The sequence below is a fragment of the Oxyura jamaicensis genome, chromosome 28, assembly GCF_011077185.1.
Source record: "Oxyura jamaicensis isolate SHBP4307 breed ruddy duck chromosome 28, BPBGC_Ojam_1.0, whole genome shotgun sequence".
Taxonomy (NCBI): domain Eukaryota; kingdom Metazoa; phylum Chordata; class Aves; order Anseriformes; family Anatidae; genus Oxyura; species Oxyura jamaicensis.
The window spans coordinates 3,821,106-3,837,132 of record NC_048920.1 but is presented as its reverse complement, the minus strand read 5'-3'; the positions used below and the strand labels follow the sequence as shown (position 1 = coordinate 3,837,132).

Below are 16,027 nucleotides of genomic sequence, written 5' to 3'. Positions count from 1 at the left end.
TTGCAACTATAAAGCAGGGAGCCACCGCGCCCTATATAAAATTTCTGGCTCGGTTGCACAATGTTCTAGAATGTCAGGTGGAGAATCCTGCCACACGGGAGTGTCTGTTGCGACAACTGGCAATTGAAAAACGCTAATGAAGACTGTAGGAAAATTTTGCTATCTATTAAAACCACTAACCCTACTACAGCCGGTAGGATCAAAGCCTGACAGGATGGAGGAACAGAGAGCCATAAGATGTCGCTGTTGGCTGACGCTTTAACTTCGTATGTCACGGTGGGGGGGTGGCACAAAAGGGCAATTGTTTAAATTGCGGGGAAAGCCTCTGGAAGGAAAGTGTATAAAAGGAGCACAGCCGGGTAAAGACTCTTACTTGATCACAATAAGAGTCCGTGTATTCAGTTGCCACATATTCAGAAGAGGAAGCTGCAATGCAAAATCCCTGTTGGTACTGAGTACTCACATGTTTGGACCAACCAGATTCAGATATTATCAACTGATTCTGTTTTTCTGATGAATCCAATCAAAAGCACGCATCCAGAAAAACAGTCAGCACCAGGGTGTGATTTGCAGCTACAGCTAGGCTGAGGTGAACTATTTCTATTGACAGTGTCAGACAACATGGGCAACTCTATGAGTAAGTTCACCTGTAGTAGACTGTAGCTGCCGATGTTCTCAGTCTCTAAGCCATTCTTGTCCGTTGTACCTGAACTAGCTCTGTCTTTGGTCTTTGCATCTTGTTTTTGATAAGCTGTGTTAGTATCAGCTGATACTTGTTCTCTGCAATGATAAGGAAAAGGGCTCACAAAAGAACATTCATTGATACGAATCTTGCAGATCTTACACAAACAGCAGGACAACATTCCAAGGAAATTTTGTTTTTCACTTTGCCACTACTTCTAGCAGAGTAAAAACACCAGGAGTGCAAAATTTTCTGAGTTTTCTGAGGAGCAGCAATCACAGAATAGCTTAGGTTGGAGGGGACCTCTGGAGATCATCTAATCAAACTGGACAGCCAAAGCAGGTTGCCCAGGACCATGTCTAGTCAGTTTATAATATCTCCATACATGGAGACTCCACAGCCTGTTCCAGGGTTTGACTGCTCTCACAGTAAAACCGTTTTTTCGTGAGTTCAGATGAAGTTACATGTGATCTGATCCTGTCCGGGCACCACTGAGAAGACATTTCAATCCTCTTAATTGTCCATTTACCTACTCTGTACTTTATTTTTGCCCCCAAAGCAGAAGTCCATGCAGGACTGATGGACCATTCCAGCATGCTTTGGCAAGGGCAGGGAAGTACTCCTGGCTGCTCCCAGCTCTGCAGCACGGGTCGTATGCAACTTTTAAGTGTGCTAGCATCCATACATAAGGGGAAAATATCAGGCATACAGGCTGAACTTCTGTATGTATTTACTACAGAGAAAAGTGTTTGTGTGCTCAAGGAAAGCAAATAACTATGCACTTATCAATTAGAAAAAAAAAATAATTATTAAAATGTTTAAAAAATTCTTAATACTGCTAGGCTGTGTTTGCAACTTCCAGTTGGTTGTAGCATTTGAAAACACCCTGAGACACCACTGCTGGCAAAATCACCAGTGGCTGTACTTACAGGTGATGTTCTCTGCTTCTACAGCAATTCCATCATTCCATGATTCTTTCCAAAGTTTGGTCTTGCTTCTGCTGTATTTGGGCCTACTCTTTTATACTAGGAGTCTGCAACAGGTAGTGCAGGCAATACCAGTTCTCTCCAATAATAAAAATATGTTTATAAAAAATATATAGATTGATATGAATGACAGGAGGATTCCTTCTTATCCTCGCTGCCTACCCAAGCACTTAGAGAAAGGTCAAGCAGGAGGGAGCAGTTTCCATCTTCACGAGCACTGTGATCCCTTGTCAGCTGCTGAAAGCTTTGCTGATAAAGCACAGAGGGTCACGGCCCCGTGATAAAGACAGCTGCAATTTCTATGTTTAGGGGTGACTTGCTGAGCTTTGTTATTGAGGAGCAGCACAGAGGAGCTGTTACGGACTGGCCGCATCCCCCACAACCCATCGCCCTGCACTGCTCGGGGTGAGGCAAGGTAGAGGTGTCGAAAGAAAAGGAGCAGCAGCAGATGATCTAGCTTTGGTCCTTGTTTCTGTCCATCCAGCACTATTTTAACTAGAAATAAATCATTTTTCCCCAAGTTGAGTCTGTTTTACTCATGAGGGTAGTTGGTGAGTGATCTCCCTGTCTTTGTCTCAACCCACAAATGTTTTAATCTTATTTTTACCCCCTGCCCTGTTGAGGAGGGGAAGTGGGAGAGCAGCTGGGTGGGTGTCTGGCCGCCAGGCAAGGTTAATGTGCCACAGCCAGCAAGAGTAACATGGGAATTGGTAAAACAGTGGATAAATGGGGAAAAAGGTAAACAACTACAGAAGGGTTAAGAGATCACCTACATTCAGAACAGTCTAAATTCCTCTAATTGTAAGCCTGTTGTACACTTAAAAAAAAAAAAAAAATCTCAGAATAGTGTTCTCTCAGACACAAGGATGGTTACACAAGCAAACATATCAGATTATAATGCATATACTAATCGTTTTTTAATACTAAGTATTGCGTAATTTCATGTAGATGCATGTAGGGTATAAGGTCCTGTCAGGGAACAGTGCTCCAGGGGCATGTGCAGGACACCAGCAGGTATCACCTCAGGGTGGGCTCTTGAGTGCCAGGTCTATTGCTGCAGGTGATCCAGGAGATGGGCATCTGCAGAGCTCACAAGAAACTTAAGATTTTGCTGTGTAGACAAAGGGTGGAATATCATACACCGAAGCTTACACAGAAGCACCAGGCAGATGGAAAGGCTCTACAAAAATATTAAGAAGTAAAACCATTAAATGTAGATCTGAGTACTGTGCAATACATTTCAGCAGGTAAATGAATCAATAGATCAGACTACGAGTTCCATATACAAAGTATTACCTGTAGAACAGGTGAAAATAGCAATACCAAAAGATATCTCTCTCATCTTGGTTGCCACAAGTCACACTGAATAATGTCAACATGTGGCAGGGGATAGAGCACATTAGAAATCGGATAGCATGGGCTTTAAATGACATGCAGTCATTGATGGAACTGAAAAATAGCAATATGGTGTGGGAATACAAGCTTTACATCAGAATCAACACATTGTTCAGACTGCAAGGCAAGCTGCTAGCTCTGATTCCTGGCTACTGCGCTGTTAGCAATCACTGCAAGCGTGCTGTGCATCAGAATTATGTCTACTATGACGAGCTGCAGATATGAGTACCAAACTGGCATGTAGGTGATCGCCTCCATGTCCATCAGGGGGTTGTCACCTGGACGATTATTGTACAACTGCTGAAACACATAATGGCCAATCCAAGCGTATCATGAAATCATTGTGACCACTGCTTGATCCTACAAGACTATTTAATCAAAGTGTATTAAATCAGAAGTGTATGTGTGCTGTATTGTTCTGTCCACTCAAAATATTATACGTCTTTGATCACCACTTCTGGGTATTGTCGCCAGGAACTGCAGGTTTATTACTATGCTAAGAATATCTTCTCAGAATAGTAATGAATGTGATCTCTCAAAACTCCTTCTCCCTCCTCCCCATTGCCCCATTATTATTTTTTTATGTGCTATGAATGCCTTGGTATCACTGGTGATGAGAACAGCAGGAATAAGTCTTTTCCCCATGTGCTGGAAAGTGGAAAGGTCCTGTCCTGCCAAAACATTTCCTCCACCTTTATTTCCTGTGACCCATAACTGACTCAGTGGTCTCTCTGTAGTGGCTGGACAAAACGTGGAAGGATATCTTTGTCTCTGCCACAGCACTTGTGCCAGCTGAAGTCCTAGAGACACACATTTCTCGCATAGTCTGCTGTTCTAACAAGGCACCAAGCCAAGAGGCCAGCAGGCAGCCAGTGGGGTGAAGAGCAGTACGTTTCCTCCAGGCAGGAGTTTGGTTTCCCAGTCTGCCATTCCCAGCCAGGAATAACACTCAGTGAAATGTCAAGATCGCTTGTGTCACAAATTGGTGAGGCTTATAAGGATTACAGTTATCTTTGTTCCTGAAGCTGGAATATTTCCTTTCACATAAGCTCTCAATGTCTTTTTTTTTTTTTTTATTTTATCTCTCTCCCCCTGCCTTCTTCACCCAGGACCCTCAATTCCCTTCCTCAGTTATCACCAGTACCCCAATTAATTCCAGAAACCCCATTACCTCAGCCTCTCCCTGCAACACCTCCCTAGGATGCCCCCCCACCTCCAGGTAACCCTCCAGGTAACTCCAGGAAGCCAAGACCTCCCAGGAACGCCCTTTCCCCCAGGAACCTCAAACACTCCAACAGCTCTGTGTAGGTAGAGTCTCCATCCCTGGGGGTGTTTAAGGAAAGGCTGGACGTGGTGCTTGGGGACATGGTTTAGTGGGTGATGTTGGTCGTAGGAGTATGGTTGGACCAGATGACCTTGGAGGCCTTTTCCAACCTTAATCATTCTATGTTTCTATGATCTACCCCAAAACCGTGGCACACCAGGACTCCCCTATTCGCACAGAATCCCACACGAACTCCAAGATGCCTGTAAATCCCAAGAACCCTGCTCTATGCCCAATGAACACAGGCATTCAGAGCCCCAGTGCCCTCCATAAACACTCCCCAGCAGACACCAGAATACAGGCAAGCACGGTCCCCACCATCACCCATCCAGGACACTCAGCCCTCTAGTCACCTGCTGCCCTCCTGTTCCTTGTGAGAAGTCTCTGGATGCCTGGGTTCCCCAGCAGAACAAATAAGACCCAGACGAGCTGTTCAGGAACCATGTTTATTCAATCCAAGTGTGTGGGGGGAATTGAGGTGGTGGAGCAACCTCCTGAGCATTCCTGGAGGCACAATTTTGCAGTGTGGGGGTCTTTGTGTCCCACAGGGTCCCCACAATCTAGGGCAAAGTACCATGGGGGCTGAGGAGGGATCTGGGGTCAATTTTGCCCTGGAGAGATGCCTGTTGGGAGACCAATATGGGGTATAGAGCTTTTAAGGTCCACTAAGTGTTACGGTGGGTGTCAGATGTTCTAGAGGAAACCTCAAGGCAGTTGGGGCCACGTAAGGCTGAGGGCACAGTGAGGACACACACCCGGAGGTCAGTATAGGCATGGGGCAAAGTGCCCCGGGTGATCCAGCGCCGGGTGCCTGGCTGGTAGGCATGGATCAAATGAGTATCCCGGTAGGTTTCATGACTGTACCCACCTAGAACAAGCAGCTCGCCTCCCAGCACAGCCGCACCCCCCACTACATGGGCTTGGGGCAGGGGGCTGAGCAGGACCCAGATATTTAGCTTGGGGCTGTAGACCTCAAAGGCCAGCTGGTCCTTGTAGCCACTATGCCCATCCTGCTGGCACAGCCCCCCGGCCACATAGAGCTGCCCGCCCGCCTCCTCCATGATGTGGCCAGCTCGCTGGCCATTCATGGGGGCCAGGACCGTGGCGGGTGCACCCGGGACATAGTGCAGAAGGGCCGTCTGGCACTGGTACGCCTCGTCACAGCCCCCTGAGACGTAGAGGGCACCATCCAGGGCACATGCCGCATGCCCACACAGAGCCATCGGCAGGGGCTGGCACGTCCTGGGCAAGGAGAGAGGGAACAGTGAAGGGCAGGTAAAGCAGGTCTGCCCCTCGGTGGCTGCCTGGCCAGCAGGTCCCTGCTGAGCACTGCTGGCCGTGGATCCTTTGAGCACTCAGCAGGTACTGCTGGCTGAGCCCCAGTGGGCAGCATCAGCTGCATGTAATGGATGCACAAGGGGCATCACTGTTCAACAAACGACACCCTTATTTGACCCACAAGGGACTTCCCCAGTGCGCAGTGTTGGCCAACACCTGGTGGAGCATCCAAGGAACATAGCTGGAAGGTATTTAAATGATTCCCATCATTGGCAGATGGCCAGCAGACCCTCAGTGAACACTACTGGCCAACCCATTCACTACCACTAGGCATCACTGGCCAGCACCCAGTGTCCCAAGGGACACTTCTTAAACACATGCCAACTGCAGGCCAGTGACTCCTCCATGGGAGTGTCAGTGACCCAAAGACCACTCAGTGGGCACCACTGGCTAATGCAAGGGGCTATGAGGGCAGAGGAAAGCAGAGTCCGGGAGGAGAGGTCTCACCTCCAGGTGTCAGCGGACAGGTCATAGCACTCCACGGTGTCTGTGCAGTAGAGGTCACCCGAGCTGCCCCCCAGGGCATAGATGAAGCCCCCAAGTGCCACAGCAGCGAAGTAGCTCCGCCCGCAGGTCATGCTGGCCAGGCGCTCCCAGGAATCGTCCATGGGCCGATACCTGGTGTTGAGAGGACATGGGAGCAAGAGACTAGCCATTACCCACAGTGGCATGAGGTGGTGTCGGCACTGCTGAGGGCAGCGACCCACCCACAAGCAGCCAACCCCGTAATGCCCTGGGGAACTTTGCATGGAAACATCCCCCCCCTCCCTGGCAATACCAATCCTATAATGCTATGAGGTTACATCTCCCGGTGGGGGCCTCCCTGCCCTGTCCCTTACAAATCCTGTAACATCCCCAGGTGGGATAGCTCTGCAGGGACAGGCAGTTCCCAGTCCAGCAGACAACCAGAATACCACAGAGCCATGAGTCTGTGTGGTAGCTCTTGCTCCCCCAGTAGTTCCAATCCCACCGGACACCTCTTGGTCCTCTGTAGCCCTCACCTGTAAACACTGGCCAGGGTGTCATGGACCCCGTAGTAGCGCTTTCCACCCAGGACGTAGAGGATGTTGCCTACCACAGCTACGGCATGGCGGAAGCGTGGACCATCAGGAAAGTGCCCCAGCGCCCTCCACTCCACACGCTTCACCAGCCCCACAGCACTGAGGTAGCGGTGGGCAAACCAGAGGTGTCTGCTCGGCTTTCGGGCTGCCATGTTGGTTGTCAGTTTGTCTCCACCACAGACCACCAGCACCTCTTGCAAGGAACGCACCCGGCATGGCAGCTGGGCCACAGGGTCCAAACTTGCTATCATGAGCTGGCGGAGGAGCCCTGGGTCAGCTGCCCCTGCGGCCACTGACTGGACCTTCTTCAGCTCCTGACCGGACATGAGGGCAAAGCGAACAGATGACAAGACTTCCTTGGCTAGGTCCTCTTGGCCATCTCCATTGGCCACAAGCCACCGGGATGCTGCTTCCAAAGCCTCCAGTTCATGGAGGACATTGAGACCATCAGAGCGGAGGAGGCGGATCAGGAGATGTGCAGGAAGATCCAGGAAGGCTGGTGTGGCCACCACAGTGGGGAAGGTGGCCAAGATGTAGTCCTCTGCTACACGGCTCACCTGGGCCAGCCCATAGGCCACAGCAAAGGCCAGCACATCCAGACCAGTTTCTGGGGTCAGGCCATGGGTGAAAACATCCAGGCAGAGGGTGAGGAGCCCCCAGGCCTGGTAGCGCAGGGAGGTCTCGGCTGCCTCCAAGACTACAGGCCATGGTCCAGCCACAGCCCCTGTGTAGGCGAAGGAGAGGAGGAGGCGCAGCTCCTCTGGGGACAGTCCCGTGGCCAGTGGGGCAGCGGGGTCGTGGGTTGCCTCCCGCATGGGGCAAGTGAAGAGGGCCCGGAAGAAGTCACAGGAGCAGCTCAGGGCCAGGCGCTGAACTAGGTGAAAGGAGGGAAAATGATGGGGGCAGGAGGGGGACCCAGTGTCCCTTAGAACCTTGCAGCCCCCCAGAAGCTCAGGCATCCCCTGCTGGTCCTCCTGCTGACCTGACAGGACCAGCCATGGGGCACCTCCTGCTCCCCCCCCCCTCACTTCAAGACAGGCACTGGAGACCCTGGCACTGACCCTGTGCACCCACCCTTCCCAGGGACCTAGGGGTCCCAGCATGTTCCGCTGCCTCCTCAATTCCCTCCCTACCCCCGCATCCCCCCCAGTCCCCCCCCGAGCCCACCCCCCCTGGCTCACCTGGGATAACTTCATCCCCTGCCTGCAGCTGGAGGTCACAACCCAAGCCACAGGCATGGAACTTCTCCATGGCTCTGAGAGTCTCCCACTGCTCCTCCAGGGCCTCAGGATCCCCCTCCTGGCAGTCATTCTCCAGCCGGGAGGCACAGGCAGCCACCACCCGTGGGGCCCCCAGAGCCCTTGCAGCCTCCTCCACCTCCCTCTCTCTGCCACGGGGCATGGTTCCCTCATAGGCAAAGGCCAGCATGGCTCGCCAGCCCCACAGTGTGACCCCGGGTGGAAGGGGGACGTGGGAAGGGGGTCCCTGGCGCAGCTCTCTGGTCCTGCCCTCCAGAAAGCGTAGGAAGAAGGAGCTGATGGATGCTAGGACCACGGCATGGGCCACATCGCCCTCTGGACCCACAGCCATGTCCACCAGCTGTCCTGCGGTGCGGAGGTCATTGGCGACAGCCAGGAACTGTCCGGCGTGGGTCCCATCCCGCAGTTGCCACTGGGATGGGGCTGGCCCCTCTGCAACCCACATCTTGCCTGTGGGAACATAGGGAGCGGGGGTCAGGGTGCCATCCCCACAACCAGAGCCTCTGGCCAATGGCAGGAGTCCTGGTTGGGCATATGGGGTGCTGCTGCTGGCATTGCCCCATAGTGAAAGCTTTGGATCCATTGCCAAAGGCTCTAGAGACCACCACCAGGCTCTGCTACTGCCCCATAGCTGAATTTGATGCCCCTTGCCGAAACTGCAGCCCCACAGATGAATGTGATGCCCCCTATCTGCCTCATCACTCAACCCTCTGCTCTATAGCATGGGATGAAGCTACTGATCCATCGCCAAAGCCAACTGAAAGCCACAGCTCCATAGCTGAGTGTCCCCCATCAAAGCTTCTGCCCCATAACAGAAGCCATGAAGTTCTGGCTCAGCTGTTGCCCCACAGTTAAAACTACCGGAGCTCCACCACCACCACCACCAAAGCTGCTAACCCCTGCCCTGCCTCTCCTTGAAGATGCTGCTCCCACCTTTGGTGCCCACCGCACACAGCCACGCGTTGCCCCGTAAACCGTGCGTCCTTTCACACCGTTTGCCGTGCTGCATCGTGCCGACCCTGGCATGGCACATCACGCTGCATGCCCCATCGCCCCGTGGCACCCCGCGCATCGACCGCGTTGTTGTGGGGTGTCGAGTGTCCTTTGCAGCGCTGCCTGCCGCGTGGCACGTGCCGTGCGCTGCCGTGCTGCGCGGTGTGCGGCAACCGCGCACCCGTCCCCCCTTACCGCCTGCCGCAGCTCCAGGACGCTCCTGTGACCCCCCAGGAATGTGTCCGGGTAATTATAGCCCAGCCTGGACACGTGGCCCCAGCAACGGAGCTGGGATGGGCCCAGGCAGAGGGAGGGCCGTGGCCCCTGTCCCTGGGACGGGGCGGTCGGACAGTGGGGTTCCCTGAGGACGGCAGGGCAGGACGCTGCTGGGATTTTTTTCCCCCCTCTCAGGCAGGGCCATAAACCCTGGGCTTATCCCCAGCAGGCTGTACTAGCCTCTGGCACATCAGCCCCCCTCAGACCTCACTCATGCTTCTGGAGCCCCCTCCACAGCCCAGGGCCCACCAGCACCCCCCACCCCAAAAAAGTCCTTGTGTCAGAGCAACCACCCCCCCTGCACCCCCAGCTGTATGGCAGGGGGACACCCCCGCTGTGCTCCCAAGCTGCTGCCCAGCCCCGCCAACCCCTCCGTAGAAGAGCCAGGGTTCCCCAGCCCACACCAGGGGGCACACGGGGACACCAACAACGACACGACCTTTGGGGCCCCCACATACACCGAGAGCAGCACAGCCTACCATGGCTGTGACCATGTCCCCGCCCCATGCTGCTCCATCCCCACCTCTTCTGTCCTTGGACCCCCAAATCTCCATGTCTGCTGTTCCAACACCCTCCCACCTTGCTGCGCTCCCCTCTCCAACCCTGTTTCCCCTAGTGCCCATGTTCCCTCTCTATGAATTCATATCCCCAGCCCCCAGTTTCCTGTCCCTGTACCCTCATATTTCCATATATCTGGCTCAATTTTCCATGTCCCCAAAGATGAAGGTTTCACAGCCCCTCTGGGTCCGTTTTCCAGTGCTTATCTACCCCAACTGTAAGATTATATTTTCTTGTTCTAGCCAGGCACAATTTCCCTTTCCGCAACTTGCGCTTGTTATTTTCATCCTTTCACTGTGCACCTGAATCTGTCTTTTCTGTAACCATCAACTTGTGACAAATCCTATTCCATCACCCCTTCACCTTCTTTTCTCTGGGCTGAGCAATCCAGTTCTATTAGCCTGTCCTCATGCATCCCATACCTCAACACCCTAAAGCTGCTTGGTGGCCTTTGCTGGATGTGCTGCGGTCTGCACACAAAACGTTCGACCACACCTGCTCCACCTCTGAACTGGAAGACCTCTGGAGGTCCCTTCCAGCCTCAGGCATTCCCCGATTCTCTAGCTGTGGGCTCTAGACTGCCTTAAATACTTACAGGAGAAAGCACCCAAGCTCCCAGACACTTAGCTATGTGCAATGCATAACCCCTCCACCCCTCAAATTCTTCAACCTCAACCTAAAGCCAAACGTATCAGCTGTGACTCCAGACCCTAGCTGATGGACTCAGTGCGGTGCCATCTTGATTCTCGCCACGAAATCTCGCAGGACTCAACAGAAACTACACGGCTAAAAAGCCTGACTGTAAACATCAACTCTACCCCTCAAGTTTGTACGCACAATACAGAGAAATGGAGGCAAAGCGACTCGTGCATGAGCAAATTCTCAGCAGGAGCACGAGATCAAAGCTTTGTGTTCCGATGCCTTCAGCTTTTTCCACATCTCAGCCCCAACCCTGGAAACAGCTGGACGATGTCAAAATTTAACGACAACTCATTTGACAGTATCTTTATTATACAATGTCTTATTACATACAGCACTCAAAGGACAGCTTGCAGGGAGGAATGGCAACATTTACAGCCTGGGAGGTCCCGTCAGCCTCCAGCCCTCCTGTTTACCTATCTTCATTAAAGCAGCGGCAGCTCCAAAACCCAAACACGCAACGGTACCCGTCATGTAACTGCGAGCTGGAAAAAAAATATAAAATAAGATAAACAACCAATTAAACCAAAAAGGATCTTTCAGGACACAAGTACTATGCAGTAGATCTTGACATACCCTGCAATTTTTCATCAGCAGTTTGTGGTCCCTTGACCACAAGTATCACTGAGGGCCAACAGAAATCAGAAAAATGTATTTTTTCAATTAAGTTTTCTCATGCTTTTTGCCTACAGTTTCAACTATAAATATCTATAATCCAATGCCCCATCTCCTTACACAAGGAATCTTAAATTGCTTATTTCAATGACTAAAACAACAATTGCTGCTTCAAACTCTCATCAGTTTAGCAAGCAGGAAAAGTAAAGAGAGATCCTACTTCACCATAATAGCAACTTCAGAAAAAAAAAATCACCCAGATCTTTAATACTGAGTCTGCAAATGCCTGCAGAAAACAGTACTGAGTAAAAATCTGCAGGAATTCATCTAGCCTGTCAACATCGTGTGAGCAAGAGCCGAAAGATAGAGCTCATCCCTCAGACTGCAAGAAGAATTCACAAAGCAGACGATGGACTGCATTTTCAATGCAAAATAAATTACATTTGCTGTTAAGTAAACAGATTTCCACAGCTATGTTTTTCATATCCTACAATTTCAAGTTACAACTTGCAGTTAGAATCGTCAGAGTTGGGTCAGCTTTGTTTTCAAGCCGTAAATCGTCTTGCTATCACCTCTGGTCTCCTTCTGTATGTGTAGTATTTGTTTTAGCAGACGTGTGCAATGAAGCATCACTGAAACTGGCATAAAAGGGAATACACACAGAGATGAATCTTTACCAAATAAGCCTGACATCAAGATTATTTAACTATTTTCCATAACACAAAGGTTTCTGAAAACAGAGAGGGCTCATTTCATTGCAGGCATTACCTCTTGCACCTAAGACAACTCCTGTTGCACAGCCTCCTATGAAATAGTTCAAAGGATCCTCTGGCTTCTCTCGGATTTGGGCACTGAGGCAGGTGGTCAAGCCAAACACGGCTCCTAGCGTAGCTGTAAAGAAAAGGCAAAGAAACTGAATAAACCCCCTCGAGGAACTGAGAACAAAATACAGAGCGTATTTTGGAGAAGCATGGTGCCATTCAGCAGTTCCTCTGGGAGGAAAGAGGATAACGAAGCATCAACATCTGCTTATGATTACCTGGGGCCATCATAACCCAGACACACACAATTAGACTCAAGCACTGTGCAAGTCCCATGGGATTCCTTCTGGTACCTCCCCTGGTTCGGAAGCAGCGCAGCCACCCCATGCATTGCAGATCCTGCAGGAGCAGGTCCAGCTTGGTCGTGGCTGGAAGGGGTGCGTGCCACAAGGCTGGCACGTCCACACGGCTACAGACAAAGGCCACCACATCCAGCTTGCTTACGAGCTTGGAATTCGTAAGAACCCTTGCAGATGAGGCAACGGGGCAGCCCCCAGGCAGTCAGAGGGTAAGAGAAGAGAGAAGCAGGTTGCTCTGGAGCACTTTCCCTCAGGATGCAGGAGACAGCAGAGCAGTGCTTGTGCTCTTTGCTGAAACTTAGCTCCTGAGCCCCTCTGTACCCTGCCTCGCAGGGAATCAGGGAGAGAAACGCAGGCAGCTCTGCTCTCTTTAAAGGTTGGTTTGCCCTTGCATTTTACACCCCCCTTTTGCCTGCCTGGGGCTTGTAATGATTTTCAGAAAACAGAAAAATTGACTGAATTTGTAAGTTACTGAATTTTTAAAAATTGATTTTGATAGTGTAAATTGATTCCATAAACTGAATTAAGACAATGCAACGTAGCATTTTCTTGTCTACTGAATTACATATCCCGTTGCATCTGTGTAACTGAAAACTTTGGCAAATAGATGTGTCAAGCAAACATATAAAAAGCTTATTTGGTTTATAATATAGGTTCTTGATCAGAAACATAAAACTGGCTACCAGGCACTGTCTCCAGACTCTAATTTATCCTTCTGGGAACAACACACAGACTCAAAAATGCCCAAGATGAAGTTTCCAGCCTGTACAATAACTATGAACTGGAAGCTCATGTTATAAAGCTCATCACTGAAGAAACAAAACCCACAGACCAAGCACTGTACTTCAGCTCCCCCCACTTTCACTGCTTTGGACCAAGGACTCTGCAGGCAAAACACAGGGCTCCAGCCCATCAGGCTTGGCCTCCTTAGCAGTAGACATGGTAAAATTCTTCCTCAGGTGTGAAAAGTAGGGAGAGGATTCTGTGCTACTTTGGGATTACAAGATTTATCCAAGTAATAACTAGTGACATTATCTGGTCCGTTACAATGACCTGTTATGGCTCAAGTCATTACGTGAGATTGCAGGTCCTGTTTGAGAGTTGAACAACTCAAAACTGCAGATGTGGCTCACTTCTGAATCACTTTCTAGTTCAGAACACCAGTGCTGGGGGGACAGATGGAGGTGGCACAGGCCATTAAATTACACGGAAAAACAAGGTGAGCTTAGTGAAAAGAAATTGCATTTGCCAAGGTTTGGGGGGAGGGGGGGCACCCTTGTGGATATGTACCTGCATCTGGAACAGACCCTCAGTTCCCTGCTTACTTCTTCAGCATCCACTCCCTCTTGCAGACCACAGACAACTCAAGACAACTAAATGGTTTCTTCTTGGCTATATGGCATGATTGGAAAAAAAACACACTGATTTTCCTTTTAGCTTTTCAGAAACAGAAAGTCATTTATTAAGGGCAGCGCCTAAGTAAAGAAGTAGAATAATTTTGCTTTTAAGTTTGCTTAAAAGTAACTTTTGCTTCCCTCACACTTTTGTCTTAGAACTGAATTCATACACACACATATATAAATATATTAAGTATTAAAAACATGTACCTTTTACTCTGGACTGTAAGAAATTCATCTTTTAAAATTTAAATACTGAATATGGTACTTGTTCTGACCCGGTTTTTGGGGCATTCACCACAGGGTACACCTTCAGCCTGAGCTGTGATGGCAGTTCTTCCGCATTTAGCCAGGAGTTTCTTCTGCCATCCCCCACGCGGTCAGTGGTATTCCATTACCGGGCAGAAAACGTTACCCACACACAAGTAACACTTGGGCATACAAGTTAAGTATCAAGTTGGAATAAAGCAAAAGGAAGACAACAGCTGCAGCGCTTTGCTCTTACGCGCTTCGGGTCACTTCAGCACTTTGGTTCTCGGCCTCTGTCCTTAAACCGCTCTACGCCTTTGAGGTAGGCGAGCGGTGGAAGCACAGAGCCAAAGGGCCCCGGGGGACCGAGCGCGACAGGAGCCGCATCCCCTGGTCCCCGCTAGCGCTGCCTCGGGGGGACGCGGCGCTGCTGGAGGGCACGGCCCCTTACCCATCGTGACGCTGTCGGCGGCTGCCATCTGCAAGGCGGCGAGGGCAGTGCTAGGCCGGAGCAGGATGATGCGGTACGCCGACCCGATCAGGCCTGCAAGACGGAACGGGCCGCTGAGCCGCGGGACGGGGCCCGCCGGGAGCCCCCTGCCGAGGCACGCTAGGACCGGAGCCCGGCGCTGCCCCCCCCGCCCGCCCCGAGCACCGGGACCGGCTCCGCAGCCGGCGGCAGCTTCCCGGCGGCGTCCGAGGCCGCGACCGGTCCGGGGCCGCCCTTGCCCCGCTCCGCCGCCCACCCCCGCCGGAGCTCGCCCCCCTCCCCGGCCTCACGGAGCCGGCCGCCCCGTTCCTTACCGGCGGCGGCGCCGACGCGGGTGGTGAGCCAGGTGCGGCGCGGGCACTCCTCGCCCTCGGGGCCGTCCCAGTAGCCCGCCATGGCGCCGCAAGGGCACGGCCGCGCTCTCGCGAGATGGCGGCGCGGGGGCCTCGCCTCGCTCCGCCCCGGGTCGGCGGCTGAGAGGCGGCCGCGGGGCCCCGGCGGAGCCGGGGGTGGTGGAAGCGGCTGCGGTGGAGCCCCGAGGGGGTTTCTCGGGGGTTGTGAGGGAATTCACAGCTGGGGAAGGGAGGGAGGAACTCCAGTGCTTGAAGTGCTTGCAGTACTTGAAGGGAGCGAATAAACAGGAGGGGGAATGCCTGTTTCCATGTGTTGGTAGCGATAGGACAAGGGGGAATGGGGGAACCAAAACACAGGAGATTTAGGTTGGAAATTAGGAGAAAGTTTTTCACTCAGAGGGTGGTGAGGCACTGGAACAGGTTGCGCAGGGGGGTTGTGGATGCCCCATCCCTGGAGGCAGTGAAGGCCAGGCTGGACGCGGCTCTGGGCCCACTCTAGTGGGTGGCAACGCTGCCCAGAGCAGGGGGGGGTTCAAACTGCGTGATCTTTAAGGTCCTTTTTAACCCAGGCTATTCCATGAGGGGAAGCATTCATCCCTGAAATCCCCTCGCAAGGTTGGATTCTGTCGTGGTTTTAAGCTACAGGGCACAGGGTGAGGCAGGTGGGTGCTGTGCAGCTCGCAGGTCCCCCTGAAGAAACTGCAGGATCGGTGCTTCTGCTGCTTTTTGGGGTTTTAATTAAACCCATGCTCCTTCCAACTCCCCAGCAATGGTTGGGAGGTGCTGCTTCACCAAGCTCTGCCTCTGTCTGCTTTGTGACCCTCAGGATTTACCAAATTCCTGACATTTTTCTAAGTTCATCTTTAGGTAAAGCAGAATCCCGAAAACCTGGCTGACGGTCACTGTACCTGCAGTCTGATGGAGCTGGTGGCGTGCTGCCCATCACAAATACCTTTCATATGGGATGTGCTGTGTTGATTCCTCAGTCAGAAATGAGCAACGAGAATAGATAAAATGCTTCCAGTAGAAAACTGATTTTGAGAAACTGTTTTTTTGAGAAACTGTTTTGAACAGATGTATATTTATACAACCAGATTTGAGTCGTGTGCTCTGCATCATTAACCTGCTAAAACTCTGAATGTCCTGAGGGGCGATTTCTTTTTGCTCACAGCAGCAGAGGCATGTGGGAGAAACACCTTCAGTGTGATCCATTCAGAGCTGGGACAGTAAGC

The 16,027-nt window shown here is 51.7% G+C and overlaps 2 protein-coding genes across 3 annotated transcripts; both read right to left on the bottom strand.

The window, feature by feature from the left end:
* Positions 1 to 4,824: 4,824 nt before the first annotated feature.
* On the bottom strand, positions 4,825 to 9,254 carry KLHL33 (kelch like family member 33). Of its 2 annotated transcripts, none has more exons than XM_035348312.1 (5): positions 9,234 to 9,254; positions 7,968 to 8,495; positions 6,727 to 7,660; positions 6,173 to 6,343; positions 4,825 to 5,629 (listed from the first exon to the last, which is right to left on the bottom strand). In XM_035348312.1, exons 2-5 carry the CDS (start codon positions 8,488 to 8,490, stop codon positions 5,053 to 5,055), a joined length of 2,205 nt encoding a protein of 734 aa, XP_035204203.1. In that variant the 5' UTR covers positions 8,491 to 8,495; positions 9,234 to 9,254; the 3' UTR covers positions 4,825 to 5,052. The 2 variants fall into 2 exon arrangements, with proteins under 2 accessions (XP_035204203.1, XP_035204202.1); XM_035348311.1 differs by lacking the exon at positions 9,234 to 9,254 and adding an exon at positions 9,038 to 9,226.
* A 1,601-nt stretch (positions 9,255 to 10,855) lies between these two features.
* NDUFA11 (NADH:ubiquinone oxidoreductase subunit A11) lies at positions 10,856 to 14,962 on the bottom strand. Its single transcript, XM_035348338.1, has 4 exons — positions 14,757 to 14,962; positions 14,404 to 14,496; positions 11,955 to 12,077; positions 10,856 to 11,056 (listed from the first exon to the last, which is right to left on the bottom strand). The coding sequence occupies exons 1-4, from the start codon at positions 14,836 to 14,838 to the stop codon at positions 10,944 to 10,946; spliced, it is 411 nt and encodes a 136-aa protein (XP_035204229.1). The 5' UTR covers positions 14,839 to 14,962; the 3' UTR covers positions 10,856 to 10,943.
* Positions 14,963 to 16,027: the final 1,065 nt, after the last annotated feature.

Coding starts and splice junctions, on each gene's coding strand:
- NDUFA11 (XM_035348338.1), bottom strand. CDS start 14,838: ATGGCGGGCTACTGGGACGGCCCCGAGGGCGAGGAGTGCCCGCGCCGC. Junction 14,497..14,756: donor CCGCGTCGGCGCCGCCGCCG/GTAAGGAACGGG, acceptor TCCGTCTTGCAG/GCCTGATCGGGTCGGCGTAC. Junction 11,057..11,954: donor AGTTGTCTTAGGTGCAAGAG/GTAATGCCTGCA, acceptor TTTTTTTTCCAG/CTCGCAGTTACATGACGGGT.
- KLHL33 (XM_035348311.1), bottom strand. CDS start 9,071: ATGCCAGGGTCGGCACGATGCAGCACGGCAAACG. Junction 6,344..6,726: donor ACCCTGGCCAGTGTTTACAG/GTGAGGGCTACA, acceptor TCTCAACACCAG/GTATCGGCCCATGGACGATT. Junction 5,630..6,172: donor CTGTCCGCTGACACCTGGAG/GTGAGACCTCTC, acceptor CTCCTTGCCCAG/GACGTGCCAGCCCCTGCCGA.